The sequence below is a fragment of the Oreochromis aureus genome, linkage group 8 (genome assembly GCF_013358895.1).
Source record: "Oreochromis aureus strain Israel breed Guangdong linkage group 8, ZZ_aureus, whole genome shotgun sequence".
Lineage (NCBI taxonomy): Eukaryota > Metazoa > Chordata > Actinopteri > Cichliformes > Cichlidae > Oreochromis > Oreochromis aureus.
This window is the reverse complement of record NC_052949.1, coordinates 13,791,056-13,806,459: the sequence shown is the minus strand read 5'-3', so window position 1 is coordinate 13,806,459 and position 15,404 is coordinate 13,791,056. Positions and strand designations below refer to the sequence as shown.

At 39.8% G+C, this 15,404-nt stretch overlaps 1 protein-coding gene across 2 annotated transcripts in view; it reads right to left on the bottom strand.

Annotated features, from left to right (window-relative positions):
• The window catches only part of vti1a (vesicle transport through interaction with t-SNAREs 1A), a 118,391-nt gene that overhangs the window by 102,678 nt on the left and 309 nt on the right, over positions 1-15,404 (bottom strand). For both annotated transcript variants that reach the window (XM_031749085.2, XM_031749083.2), the window contains exons 2-3: positions 3,869-3,927; positions 2,860-2,970 (exon numbers count right to left, since the gene is read on the bottom strand). In XM_031749085.2, the coding sequence (XP_031604945.1) occupies positions 2,860-2,970; positions 3,869-3,927 (170 nt within the window). The remainder of the gene's footprint in view (positions 1-2,859; positions 2,971-3,868; positions 3,928-15,404) is intronic.

Genomic DNA, 15,404 nt, shown 5'->3' with positions numbered 1-15,404 from the left:
AGTGGAAAGGCCTTGATATCCACAGAAAGCACAACAAAGCCGGAGCTTTTTACATTAAAAAGAAAGGAGATTGCCCTTTTTTCCACTCGATGCCTTTTCGAGCCGAGTGTCATGTCCTCCCTAGGCCGGCAGGAAGTGAGAAGCTGAGCTCAGCTATAGCATTTGGCACATCTGAGGCACATCTGAGGGGGCTGAAGTTCTTGCCTTCTGAACACTTGCATCAGATTTACGGGAGACGAGATATACTAGATGTAACTCAGTGAGGTGGGTGATCCTGGTTTAAATGTGCGCTGATTTCACCGCGCCACACGCAGAGGTGTAAAAAAGAAAAATTACAGTCAAACAGGGAGACTCACAGTTAGAAGCCAGTCACTGCTTTTTTATTTTCCGGACACCAGGATTATCCTACGGCTACCTTCTGCTTTTTATTTCAGTACAAGCAATTACAGACACGACTTAAGTATGCAGCAATGTGCAAATAAGAATTTAGACACCATCATACTCTCTAAGGACTGTGCACACCGGATTTTTGCATTATAAAGTGCATGGAGGAATGCCATGTTTTGCCAGTTTGAAGAAACAATTTTTGTCGCCAGCACATGCTCGTAAGACAGGAAAAAAAGGCTAGTAACGAAAATTAGCACCAATATCGGCCACAGCAGGTGTTAACTGCTTGATGATTAAGCATGGTAAGAGTGGGGAGAAGAAAAGTTAAAGATTAATCGTCAGCCAATTAAATGCCCATGGCGAGAAAAGCAAGCTGTTTTGGCACAGAGATCTCTTCTATGATCTCAGTTAGCACATCTCAGTGGCGTGTTCACAGATCACTAGCACATATTATCTGAATCTAAATGCGGTGTTTGTGCATGTTTACTTGTTTGGAGCAGTGAGGTGGGGGAATATAAAAAGTATTTTGTGGTTAATGATGATTAGATACCAAACAAACATTTAAGAAAAATAATGAGTGTTAGTGAAAAGCATGGGCTGTAGTAGTCATCTGAGGTATAGATGGGCAGTATATCATAAATAAATATGTAGTTTTTCATATGTGCATAAGTCTATTTGAGTCTCACAACTGCTACTTTTATTTTGACATTTTGTATCAAATCAAAATTACTCAACACTTGGAATTCTGATTATATTGGCTGTGCATTGTGCATTTTTGTGATGATCACTGCACTGCTTCCCATTACTTCCTGAAAACCTTCCCATTAAACTTGAGCTATCCAAATATCCTCCAATAAATCCTCTACAAGCGAAGAAAAAGTTCAGATTTGTGTGGAAAAGTACACACTTCATTCATTTCAAGGTTTGGAGAAAAGTTTGTTCATTATTTTGGCCAACATCTAAACTTAACACATTAAGGAGAAGCCTTTGCTGAATTTTCTCAACAGGACTTCAACAATTCAGTATATATTTTTCCAACTCATTCTGAGGCTGTGGATTTAAATCACATAAAATTTGATTCGTGGAGGGACACGTGCTCTCAAGCTCAAGGTCAGCGGCTCTTACACTGCGGGTTTATTATCATGTTATGAGCACCAGCAAAACAAAACTGACAACACAAAACAACAACAACCACAGAAAAAAAGATATCATTAAAGATACATATTAACACTAAGATTTTTCTTAACATTATAATGCCAACAATCAATTTAAAATGCTTCCACAAGGATCAATTTAAAGAGATAATAATTAAGATAAGAGGTTAAAAAAGTTTCGGATTCAATTGCACTGGATAATTGCGTATTTCTGAGTATTATTGATTACGTGAAGTACCTTGGGCAATATTGGTAGCTCAAAATGTAGACTAAAAGCAAGTGACCCAAAAGACCGGACTGTTCATTAAGCTTTGATAAATCAAGCCAAGACATACAGTGATTTATGAATTACTAAACAAGGCCAGATTCTGCAGCAACAACACAAACACGCACAACCCATTCTCGATAGGCATCGCTTGAAAGTTCAGATATGAACTCTGAATTAACCTCTGTGGATGCACCGCTGAGCTTCAGTGCAAGTCTGTTTGTGAGTGCAGGAATTACTGCGAGAGTGAGAGTTACACGCAAACAGTCCAAAGTTTTTGGTGTTTTTCTAACAGTTAAGATAAATAAATAATGATGCAAATTTCATGAGAAAAGAAGTGTTTTTCGAGGATTAATGTTTCATTATTTGGTTAATTTACAGCTTTTGCAGAGTGATGGAAGTATGTGAAGCCTTGAAATGTCATGAAAGGGATTTATGCACGTGCCACAAATTCTGCTGATTACTTACAAAAACACTGTGTCTGAACAAAGGCGGTGATGGAACAAAGTGTTACTACATCCTCTGAAGAATTATTAGGAGAATACGGTCCTGCACAAAACAGTACCGTATTTCGCTATTGGACATGTGACAAAAAAAGCCAAAAAAAAAAAAAAAAAAAAAACAAGTAACAAATGAAGCCAGACCGATTGGTCAGGGGTTCATCTTTTTGGCAAGATAATGACACAAAACATTGGAACAACAGAACTGCACGGTGGCCTTGAAAAGATGGAAAACCATCACAGTTTCTGGACTTCATCCAGCTCATCTGAGTGGAAGAAAAGTAACCCACAAATTCAACACGTGTGTGTCAGCAGTGACTGGTTCCAAACCAATTTTCCAAATGATATTTCTTTGAATATGCATTTATTTTATAATTCCATTTCTGAGCTTAAAAAAGCTGGGGTGTTTGTTTTATAATGAGTAGTTTATAGATGCTTATTTATTATGTAGCATCATTTACACTCTCAGTAAGAACATTACAACTATTACAACTGCTGCGTCTGCATGAATATTAAAAAAAATTACATATTCATGACATATTGAAATACTTACAAAGTCTTTCTCAAGCTTTTCCATCTCTTGCTTATAGCTCTTCAGCCTGCTGTTGTACATGGCTCTGCTTTGGATGGGGATCTCTCGTACCTCCAGGTCCATCTGCTCCAGCTAAAACCCACAATTCATCCAGTTCATTTAAAGTCAAACATTCCTAACAAACATTTTAAGAGTCATTTCAAATCGAAAGAAATACTTGGAATATAAAACACTGCCAGAGTGACAGATTTAGAGCTCATTATAATACAGATTTACATTAAAATATTAAAAGTACAAAACTGACTGTATATGTACATTTTTAGATTTAAAAGTTTAGGTTTTTTATGATCATATTTCCTGTACCAGCTTTCTGAAAAATTTTTTAAGGGCAAGTTTTACAGTTGTGTGCTCCCTTTGAACACTTTTGAACAGATTCAACTTCAGCAGCATTAACTTTAATATCCTCCAGTGCCGATTGTAAAATAAAACGCCTTCTGCTGGTGTCACTCAGTTGTGATAAAAGTTACAACAGAGGAAGTGTGTTCTGTAAGTACACAATCAAATACGAGGGCTCCTTCATTGCCATGACATGCATGGGCCCAACAATGTCTGAGTGAATGAAGCAAAAGTACATCTGATGCATGGGTAGACAGGTCTCTCTGTGGCAGATTTGGAGGAAACTCATCACTATGGCATAACAAGACAACCGCAACAACAATTTGTTTCTGTCAGGTGACTTTGCTCATGTTTAAACAGCAACATGAAGACACCCACCTCAAGATAATGGCTTGAAATGTGTCATAGGGGTGTCACTTAAAAGCAGATTACAGGAAAGTAATCATATGAGGAGGAAGCCTCCTTTCCGCCATGTGAAGTATGTGTGCGTGTGTGTTATGTCTGCATGTCATGTCACCACCAGGATAATACAGGTGCTGTTGTCTGGTGCCAGTGAAAATTGTCCCCTCCCTCTTTCCACAAATTCATTATTTAGGAAATGGGAAGAGGAGAAAATTACTGATCAAAGACATACCAACTCTCTGACTTCTTCAAGCTGTTTGTCGACATTTAGAACCAGCTGTGTCTTCTCCTCTGAAAGAGAAAAAAAAAAAAGCAACATATTGATCAGCCGACGGAGGAACAGCGCTTCATGACAACAGCCTAACTCCCCCGCAACGGGGGAAGAGAGGGGGAGAGAGAAAGAAAGAGACTGGGAGAAAACAACACACGAGGACACATTTGAAGATATATTTACACATTCTCTCCACACGACGAGCCAACATTTGATGTCTCTTAGTTATTGGCGTCTATGAGGCCTTTGTTGGTTTCTGTTGAGGAGCAGCGAGACACCTCATGCCAACTCAAAGGGAAGGGAGGTGTCAGCTTTGCTCACTTGCCAGAAGTATGAGTCCCACTCAGAATGACTAACGCACTGTTCTACACCTCACCCCATGGCTGCTCTACCACATTACCCATTGAAACTCATTAGGACTTAAGAGTTCCAGAGCAGCGTGCAAACTACAGCGCTTCCAACAGTTATTTAAGGCAACGGCATTATCACTTTCCGTACATCTACATGAACTAGTCTTTGTCCTGAAATTAGCTCCTTGCCAATAAAGATTTTGTTTGTTCGTTTTTTAGAACAGATATGTAGCGGTATGGTGTTCACTAATCAAGCATATTTATGTTTACTTAAAACAAGAAAAAAACATTGCCCAAGGCTTTGACATAAAGTATAAGCATAAAGAATGTGTGGCTACTTACACATATAGTTGAATAATAATAAAGAAAACAAAAAAATGGAAGTTAGGAAATAAATTCTCTTATGCATAAATACCATTAATAACATAAAAATATACACCCATTAGCCACAAGAGGGTAAAGAAAATAACATTTAATGTCATCTTAACATGCAGCTTTACTTTAGAAACTTTGGGTTAAGAGATTTATGTGGATGTTACTTTATCACACATCCACCATATGTCATTGTTGCACACCCCTGTGGTAACAGCACTCCCCAGCAGCAGCAGCCTCCCTTAAGTAGAACAATGCACCCACCATACAACAGTTCGAGGAAAAAGACAAAGCGATCAATGTAATGCAAAAGTGAAGCCAAAATAATGTCAGAGCCATCCCAGGCTTGAGGTGTTGTGGAAATCTTTTGCATACTCATGGTGCGAAATATATCATACTAAATTTTAAATAGAGTACATTTGTAACACAAAGTTGTGTTAATGTTATCAGTGCATCAGCATATCACAAAAGTCAGTCATAGTGCTGATCTTGTAGTATATTTGGTTTAACAGTTTAAGAGGACACCTGTGGACCTGATATACTGACAATCTGTTAATTATTACACTATATATTTTTTTTTTTAAATCCCAGAAAACAAAAAGTGACATAATTATAAATTCACAGATAAAATGTATCATTACAAAAAAGTGCAGCATCTTAAACACCAGCTCAGTATTGAGAACAGATGGTAAATGTTAATTTATCAATACTACTCTATCAGACCAGAGGTGATGCCTACAAAGTCAAACCAATCTTAAATTTTTTACAGTAATTAAGAAATTCTGAAAATGTTATTTGCTTTTGAAACCCCAACAGATGTATTCTAATAAAGGTTTAAAAGCAAAGTATGAAAGGCATTTTAACTAAAATACAAACAAACAAACAAAAAAGTAAATCACAAGAATACCCAGCTGTGGGACTGCAATAAAAAAAAAAAAATTGAAAAAAAAAAAAGAGCTAAGCCAAGATCTTCGTTTCTCAGGTGCCATAGGCCAACATGGTCCTCAAATTCATTTTTAAAACCTGTGTCCAACCTTACAACCTATATAGTAAACAGCCAGAGGCAATTCAGTGAAAGATGAGATGACGCTTTCGTACTCAAGCTCAGGCCCGAGCTAGAGGGCTGTGAAATATGTATGGATATTTACCAAGACTAGAACCTGCTGACAGACGGATGAGGAGTTTTGTACACAGAAGTAAGGCAAAAAAAGAAAACAAAGGGCTTGGTATTTTTCTTTTACTTTTTTATGTTTCATATTTCAATGCCAGTGATTGACAAATAATCTCTTGCCATGAACACTCAAACGTGAAAACTTGGAGCCATGTTTAATAGAACAAGGATGTTGAGTCTTGTTCTGTTCAAAGTATTCTTATTCAAATTTCTTCTTGATGCAGAGTTTTGGAGCAATGTTGCAAATAAATAATATACAAAAATTAATGTATAAATATACTTTTTTAAAATTGTTTTGTGAACATCCAGGACATGTTTTCCACATGCCATGGCCATTGTTAACAACATAGCATGCGAGGAAAAGTAATAAACTACAAGAACAACGTTATGGTCCCTTTTTAAAATATTAAACAGAGGGCAAAATGCATCCACTTGGGTAAGAAGAGCCAAAAGAACTTAAGAAAAACTTAATGAGTAGGAAGGGAATTGAAATTCAACTGTAAACTATTCCATTGGTGTCAGAAAACACACAACAACTACTTATGGTTGTAATGCATTTTCTAGCTTTGTACATATTCATACAGGCTTCCTCTGACACAGTCAACAGATGGTGAGAGGAAGCAATGAGAAATTACTCTGCGGAATGGGCTGCCATGAGTCTTCAAACATGCCAATTCCAAACCAGAAATATTCAGTCAAGCGAGGTTTTGTGAGAGCAGCGCCTTTGAAAACCCAATGAGCAAGTGTGAGCCGAGAGGAAGAGATAAAGCTTCCAAATATGAAAACTGAAAACTTAAAACAAACTACTAGTTAACACTCGCTGTAAGTAAGTAGTAACGGTTGCTACTACTCAGTTAGGTGTGGACACCAAAATTTTAATATGTAGTAGTTCAGCCTTAAATTAACTGTCATATCCACCTTTAGATATATATTTCCCACCATTTTAGCTTAGTGTAGCTGTAAACTAAAAACACCCAGTGTATTTCACACTGCAAAATACCATTTAATTTTGAAAAGTGACCGTAAAAATGGAAGAAGGTGCTGTGCAGAAAGGCTTCTGCACTGAGAAAAAAAATACAAACTCAATGACTATTTTGTCTCAGCTTATAACTGTGATTGGTATTGAGTGGTGTCAGATGACAGTGTAGCTGTTTATACATCCACCTAACAAGCAAACAATACAATTCGATCCCAGGAGGAGACATAAATCCCTGTGGGCTTCCATCAGGAAGGGAATCTGAGGTTTAAAAAAAATCTGCAATGTCAATAGTGGAGCTTTTTACTGTGGTGATCCCTTGTGAAATAACGGGGGCAACTGAAGCTCAAGTTTCTATTATGTGCTTTGTATTAAGTCATTTTAAATAAGAAAGTATTACCAATTGATATGTCTGCATTCATTTATGGGTATGTTAGATGCCAAGTACTATAATACTAATACTACAAGTATTACATTTTTAAAGTTAAATCACAACTGGCCAACTAGCTCTGGCCTTTTCCATGTCGTCCATACTCATGTTTCCCTTCCACGCTTAGCCAAATCCACAAGCTGCCCGTCTCTCAGCTGCCTGTCTAGTGAGACCATCTTGAAAGACTGCCACCAAAGCACTAATGCAGCAATCTGGTAAATCTGCATGTAGGAAAAACAAGATGGGAAGACCCAGAGCTAGAAGGTTAACAGCATTTGTAGGTTTTAACCCACCTCTAAACCCTCTTTTGGTGCAGGTCTTCACAGTACAGAAATTTAAACATAAATACATTTTAAAGACTCCCTTCAAAGAAAAAAGTCAAAGTCATGCATCCGTGCCTAGATCCTGCAGAAGATAAATTACAGTATCAAAAACACAGGCTCAGATAATCAGGATTTCATATGTCTGAAAACCGACAGAACCAAGTATCAGAACTGGCGATGAGAAAGGAGGTTTATCTAAAATTAACAACATATTACTATCTGAAAATGTAGTCAAGTAGTGCGGTGCGATATTGCAGATTTTGGTATTTATCTGATACCAAGTAGATACAGGACCAAAATTGCCAGTACCGATACTTTAAACCTACATAGGCAGCTTGGGGAGAGCAGTGACTCATGACTTAAAAGACGGCTCATCATCAATTTGCAAATAGTGACCATTAACTCACTCTGATTTTTACTTTCCATAATAACTGGTTAACAAAACAAAATACACCTTACAGCGTTTCATGTTTTTTTCAAACTGAGTTTTTTTGAGACCTAGAATGTAAATGTGCCCGTCTCTAAAGGTCGTGTCAACTTCTGTTGTTTGACATTTTTCATAGTGTATGTTGGAGGTATATTTTTTTCATTTCCAAAAAATTATTAAATTAAATTAATTAATTTAATACAATTCAGAGGGCTACATACTGAACTTAAGGGGATATTTTTAAAGGAAAAGTATCGATCTGAGTATCAATACCAGAATTGCTATCGATACTATCAATATTTGGATCAATCCGCCCCCTCTATAGTCAAGCCAAAGACTTATATTCTGTGCACACTTTTTATTTTAGCTCAGTTCAAAAGAGTCCAATTCAGTTTTGTTTCTCTCCTCTGCTGTCTGTTTCACTGTGTGTGCACGCATGTGTATGTCTCTTCTGCTTCTCCTCCGAAACTGATACACGCAGAGCAGAAGAGGGGAGAAACACCCGAAGTTGTTCCACAAACAGCAGTCTTAATAGGTCTGAACGAGTAAAATTTACAAAAATTAACCAACTTCAAAAAGATTACCACTGTGCAGATGTCTCTCCAGCATCTTAAGTTGCCCAGCTCAAGAAGACATGACTATATAGGAGAATATCCTACACAGTAATAAGGTGTTCTCCAGCTGCCCAAAGTTATCTCAAGGAAGTTTCAAAGCTACACCTTTATCAAAACTGTGGTCAGATATGTTAAAGAGGTTTCTATTGTACAAAACAAAATTAGAACATAATGCTTTTTCCACATTTCAACAGAATAATAATCCTCCTTAAACAACAAAGAGAGCTTTTGCATGCCTTAATGTTAAATTCTCACAACCAGACAAAGTTACAAAGACAGCCAGACATCACAAGCGATACTGTCACTGGTTTGCTACTGAAGTGTCGCTCAAGTGTTTATTTGCAACAAGCATATGATAGGTTGAAAAAAAAAAAAGATGGACGTCAGCTCAACTTTGATTTGATGCACATAAAGCATCAACAAGTGTCAGGCGTCAGTTTGTAGCTTCTTATCAGTGGTGTGAACACAGCATTAATTGCTGGAAGCACACATGGACCATACCAAAAATCCCTAAATACTTTTCATGTATGTTGAGCTTTCAGTTTCAATTCTATTACAGAATAAAATCTTTAAATAAAATTTTGTGATAAAGTTGATGAAGACAGAGTCAGATTTGCACTCCTACAGCATCAGAATCTATCAATGAGTGTTTCTAAAGTGAAGGAGTTGCGGGTCATACAAATGAAGAGGCAAAACAACTCTAAGAAGACGAGACCAGAAGCTACCAGCTAATACCTGTGTTTTCATTTTAAAGAATTCACAAAGTCACATTTGAAGAGCTACAATTTAATAACAATCTATTCTAAATATATCATTCAAAAAGTGTTACATGTGGCTTTGGTTATGTCTGAATTAAGTCTGATAGAATGACAGAATGCTATCACTTTAACAAACTGATGAAACCAGCAATGTCTTCTTCTTACAGCTGCTCGCTTTAAGGGTTGTCACAGCAGACCATCTGCTTCCACCTCATCCTATCATGTGCTCCTTCACTACATGCATGAATCTTTTCTGTGGTCTTCCTTTTTTCCTCCCTTTGTCCAATACATTCACTATCCCTGCTCTCCACATTTCCAAACCATCTCAGCCTTTTCTCTCCACCTTTGTATGCAAACTGCTCAATCCGAGCTGATGTACTCAATTCTAATCTAATCCATTCTGGCCACTCCTCCAAAAAATCTTAAAAACTTTCTGTCTTTTGTGGTTTTATTAATGATCTGTCTCCAAATCATACATCATAGCAGGTAGTGCTGGGCGATATGGAAAAAATATTTATCACGATATGAATTATTTTATATCACGATAACGATATATATCACGATATACCACCTGACCTGTGGTCATCTGGAAAGTATGCAGTCTGTAAACAGCGAGTGGAGAGGGTGCAGTCTTTGTTTTGAGTTACCGTAAAGCATGTCGCAAATCCGGGTGCATGTAAAGCAGCACCATGTCGCAAAACCACAAGACGGAGTTTCTTTGTGAAAAATATCATTTTTTTATACTTTATTTTCTCTTGCATAAAGTTAAGAGTATGTATAGTGAGAAGACAACACTAATATATTTGCCACAGGCTATTTAACCCTTTAAGACCTACCATGAGACCAAGTCCGCCAGAGCTTATCTTTACATTTTACATGCTGTAGTGCCATTTGTGGGAGCATTTCAAGTTGCTATACATCAATACAACCGTTATAGCCCAAATTTTAATGATATGTATGCATTAAGTTCATAGTAACTACATAAATTGCAAAAAAGTGCAATAAACTACAAAAAAATTGAAAATCTTTTTTTTTTTTTTTTTACATGTATTTCTAGTTAGAGAAATTTAAGAGGCTTATCCCTCAAAACAGTAAATACAAGAAAGTTGCACAAAATAGTTTCCAACCACGAGAAATTTATTTTGAGTATCTTCATAGTTTTATTTTTGAGATACACTAATTTTTATATACTACAGGAAAAATGAAAATAAATATTATAATGCAAATTTGCAAAAAAACAGCATGTGCATCAAAATAAACTATTTCCAACAGTGTAATTTGACTTCTAAGCATCCCGGAAACGATACAGAAAAGCATAAAGTCAAACATGACTTTTAAAAACACCAACATAGGCTATAAAAAGTAAAAAACTCCATTTTCCGCGAAATGACGTCACTTCCGGTTTCGGACATGCGATAGTTCGAGCTGACTTATATTCCAACGTAGGAAGTGTTATGAACAGCTGATCGGATCGGCAAAGCGTGTTTCTGGAATATTGTTTTTGTTGCTGCAAGTCTGGAATATTATGTTTTTGTTGCTGGAAGTGCTTTTTATGCAATTTTTGCAAAGCTATATGTGGAAGGAAACCGTGGTCTAGGGCAAGCTAATGGAATAACATGTAAGTACAACTCCTACAGTTTCATATGCAAAAAAAATTATTGCGCTACCTTACGTGGTTCCAGTTCTACAGGGATTTAAAAATAGTTAGGCAAAACGGAGCGTGCCTGTTCCGACCGGTTGTAAAGGGTTAATGATATATTTTATGTAATAATTTATAAAAATAGGGTTAGAAACAATAGAAACGATAGAACACAAATGGCACGATAGAAACTTTTCTATCGTCCACACGATATATATCGTCATATCGCCCAGCACTAATAGCAGGTCTCAATACCGTCTCGAAAAACCTTTCCTTTTACTCTTGCTGTTGTCCATCTATCACAAATAAACCCTGACACTATTCCACCTCTCCTGTACTCCTTTCTTAACTTTTCTTGTGCACTGTGCATTGCTTTTTTTTTTTTTTTTTTTTTTTTTTTTTTAACCTGTCCCGTTTGGTTCTTTTGCCATCAGAATTATTGTCTAAAGGCGAAGAAAGATGGCCAACGGATTTACTTTACCAAATGGACCATCCCAGCCTTGCCGTAATGGTCCATTTGATTCACCTTTTATTGTTTATTTTATTTTCACTTGCTGAATACGGGACAGACTTGACTGGTGGAAAGAAAAGGGGAGAAAGAAAGAGGGAAAGAAAAACAGCTGAGAAGAGGGACGGGGTGAAGGGCAAAACCAAAACCAACAGAATAAGCAGACAAAAATACATATATCGATCACCTGGATCACCTGTTAAGAAAAAAAAGAAAGCAAGCAGAAGAAAACGAGAGTAATAAACAACATCACAATGATATATGGGAATATGACAGTAAATACTAAATATTAAACATTATTGTGCAGCACGTGAGATCGACAGCGCACAGTGTGCTTTGAGGTAGGAGCCAAAAAGGGTGTAGTTTGTGTGTGTGATCACCGTGTGTGCACCTGTGAGCATGAACGCTTTGTTTTTAAAAGGTTCCTTCATGTAATGATCTGCTAGAGGGTGTGGGGGCCACTGCCCCATCCTCCAGGGCATGAAGCAGGTATGGAGGAGATCAAAACTCCAGACATCCAGAGGCCCCCAGAACACAAGAGACCAAGGAAGACCAACAGAGGGGCAGCAGCATGCTATCCCAGAAAGAGCTGAGGAGAGTCCCAGATGAGGGGTCACTCAGCAGCCGCGAGCAGAAGCCGGGGGTTGCAGTGACGTGCCCGTGAGCTCCGCCGGCAGCCAGCTGTGCCTGAGTGACCGAGCCCGGGCCGAGGCCGAGGGCACCCCATCCCAGTGGCCCGAGCGAGCCCCAGGCTCCAGGCCCCGATAAGCAGCCGCCAAGGAGTGAGCCGGTGGGTACCTGGGCGCCCACCCCGGACACAAAGAACCACCAACGCACCGATGTCTGAGGGCGTCTGCCACCGGCAGGGGAAGTGGTGGGGAGATGGGCCTCAAACCTTGGAGGGCCTGAGATGTCCCCAGAGAGGTGGCGTCTGATACCCAACCTGACATATAGACACAGACAAACAGGCACACACAGATACAAACATCTATTCCCACCCTCATGCTCTCATATACAATTACTCAACACTCACCCAACATGGAGACAGACATAGAGAGACACTGTACACACAATCACACTCCCAAGCGTACTCTAAGCCCCGGGTCTAGGTACCCTTGCCCCTGGAGGGGGAAACTGCGCCCAGACCCAGGTGATGTTACCCTTTTCCTGTGGTGGGAGAAGCAGACTGCCCCGACTCCGCAGCAGCAGGGAGGCCCCACATTCCAGACCCCAGTCGGACGGCCAACTCCTCCTCCTAGCCCCCCGCTCCAGCAGGCCGCAGAGAACGGGGTGTAGGAAGACTCCAAACCTCCCTCCACCCGCTCATATGTAGTGTTGATGTATGTGTGTTCTAAGGTGCATTTAAAACCCAGGAGGGCATGGAGCTACCTGCCAGAGCAGCAGGTAAGCGTATAGCCCCTCCTGCTAGCCCTCAATGTCTACGTGTATTTAAAATTGAGAGGTGGGCAACGACGCCAGGGGTGAGGTGTATACCCTGATGGTAATTTGGAATCCGTGTAGCGTGCCCACCCCAAGATCCTATATGTATGTGTAATGAGAGTGTGAGTAATGTGAATGTCTAAGTTGTGGGATAAAATTGAGGCAGAGGCAGCCAGAAGGGGACAGAGGGGGGGATGTCTCCTCTGCACCCTGGTGACACACCCCTACCCCAAGGCCCTGCATGTGTGGGTGATTGTGGTGGAGCGGGAAGAGGGAGGCAGCTGGAGATGGGAGGGAAGGAAGGAGGGGCAGTGACCCCTCCCTGGGGCCAGCTCCCCGCTGACCCCAGTAGGCACCCCATACTCTGCAACCCGCCAGGGAAAGGGGGCCCAGGCCCATCCGGACCGGGGCCCAGTGCAGCAACGCCGCCCAGCCCCACAGAGCCCGGGACAGTCCACCCGACCCCACCACAGAGAAAACTGCACCCACCCCATCATCCACTCATCTTCCAGACTACACAAGACAATAGACGCCCAGGCTGAGATCTTCCTCCACCTCTCCTGTATCTCCCCCTCCTGCAGAGAGTTCCTGAAGAGAGGAAATCTCCTGCAGGATTTGACAACCTCCCCACCAGTTGAAGAGCCCCCAGGTGGTTCGATGCACAGGCGGCACCCCGCGCCAGGACTGGGCCCCCATACACCCACCCGCCCACAACCCCGGCAACACACCAACCAGGACCCAAGCCCCTGAGGCTTGGCCAGGGCCCCAGCCCAGAGACGGAGCGCCCCCAGAACCTCACGCCCATCCCGGACTGTGCATTGCTTTTATTTAAACTCATCCATCTTAACTGTTACATCCGTCTCCCTCTTATTCACACACGTATTCTCTCTTGTCTATTGACTTTCACTCCTCTTCTTTCTAGTGCATACTTCAACTTCAGGACCTCTTATACCTGCTCCCTACTGTAACTGCAGATCAAAATGTCATCTGCAAACATGAAAGTCCACAGTGGCTCCTGCCTGACTTCATCTATCAGCCTGTCCATTATCACTGCAAACAAGAAGGAACTCAGACCTGATGCTTGATGTAATCCCACCTCAAACCCATCTGTAACTCCTACTATGGACCTCACGCTAGGGCTGCTCAATTAATCGAATTTTAATCTAGATTACGATCTGGGCTTTCAACGATCATTAAAAATGACTGAGCCGATTATTAGCACCTCCCTCGTGCTTTACTCTCGCGCTGCTCCGTGTGGCAAATCGAGCGCACCTCTCTGCGTTTCGAACACGCATCACAACAATTAAGAAGACCCGAGGGAAGCTCGGAAAGCTAAGCAGAAGTTATTTGGAGAGGAGAGGATAATGGCTGCTGAAGAAAGAATGCCGTTGGTTGAAAAGAGAGGTAAAACGACTTCAGTGGTGTGGAAACATTATGGGTTCGCGGAGTCAGACGTGGATCAAATATTGTGCAGTATTTTGAAGTTCACTAAACATAGATGTTTACATTTTTCATTTATTTTTTATATTGCAAACATTTGCACTGTAATCAGTATTGGCACACTATTTTATACTATTTTTTGACAATCTTTAAAGCCATTATTCAATACATTGTTATTGTTAAATAAATATCGTCAAATAATCGAGATCTCAATTTCAGTGAAAATAATCGTGATTATCATTTTTGCCATAATCGAGCAGCCCTACCTCACGCACTGTCCTTATTTTGCACCTTTGTGCAGGACAGCACGCACGGATGAACCAGAGTACACCATCTACAGCTGCATCCAGGACTGTGTTCTGAAGATCAATGAGAACATTTTTGAAACTCCTAACCTTTTGCTGGAAAAGGCGTCCACTGAAGGTCACATTGCTCTAATCCAAGTACCTTCAGTGACTGCTGTTGTGATTTAACGCTATATAAATAAAAGTGAATGGAATGTGAAGAGCTAAATAAATAGTCAACCAAAGACACGCTTTTAAATATTTTTTAAGTCAATACCAGGAAAAAGTTATTAGTCCATCATATTAGTTACTAGGCCCTTGCTAACATATTAAGAAACGTATGCTTTCAAACTTGCTGGTATCAAAAGGCTGAATTATTTTTAAACTGGCTAAAACTGAAATCCACAGTAAAACTAAAAACTACACTCACCAAAAGTGTCACTGAAAGCTGCTGTGATATCAGTGCCATTCCAAAACTTAACTTTTCCAATGATGGTTGTCCACAAAAACATCCATAGGTTTTTCTTTATGGTAAATATTGGCAAGAATCTCATACACTGAATCTCATACACTAAATCACTATGATAACACTAAAAGATTACTTCAGTTGAATAGTTTCAATTAATATTAACCTACTCATTAAAGTGATTTGAAGCTTCTATCCTCTTCTGAACACCATAAACAGAGTTAGGATGTTCTTTAACACTATTTTCACACCGGCTAAACCTATCAAAGACATACCAAGCTAAAAAGACGGCCACATAT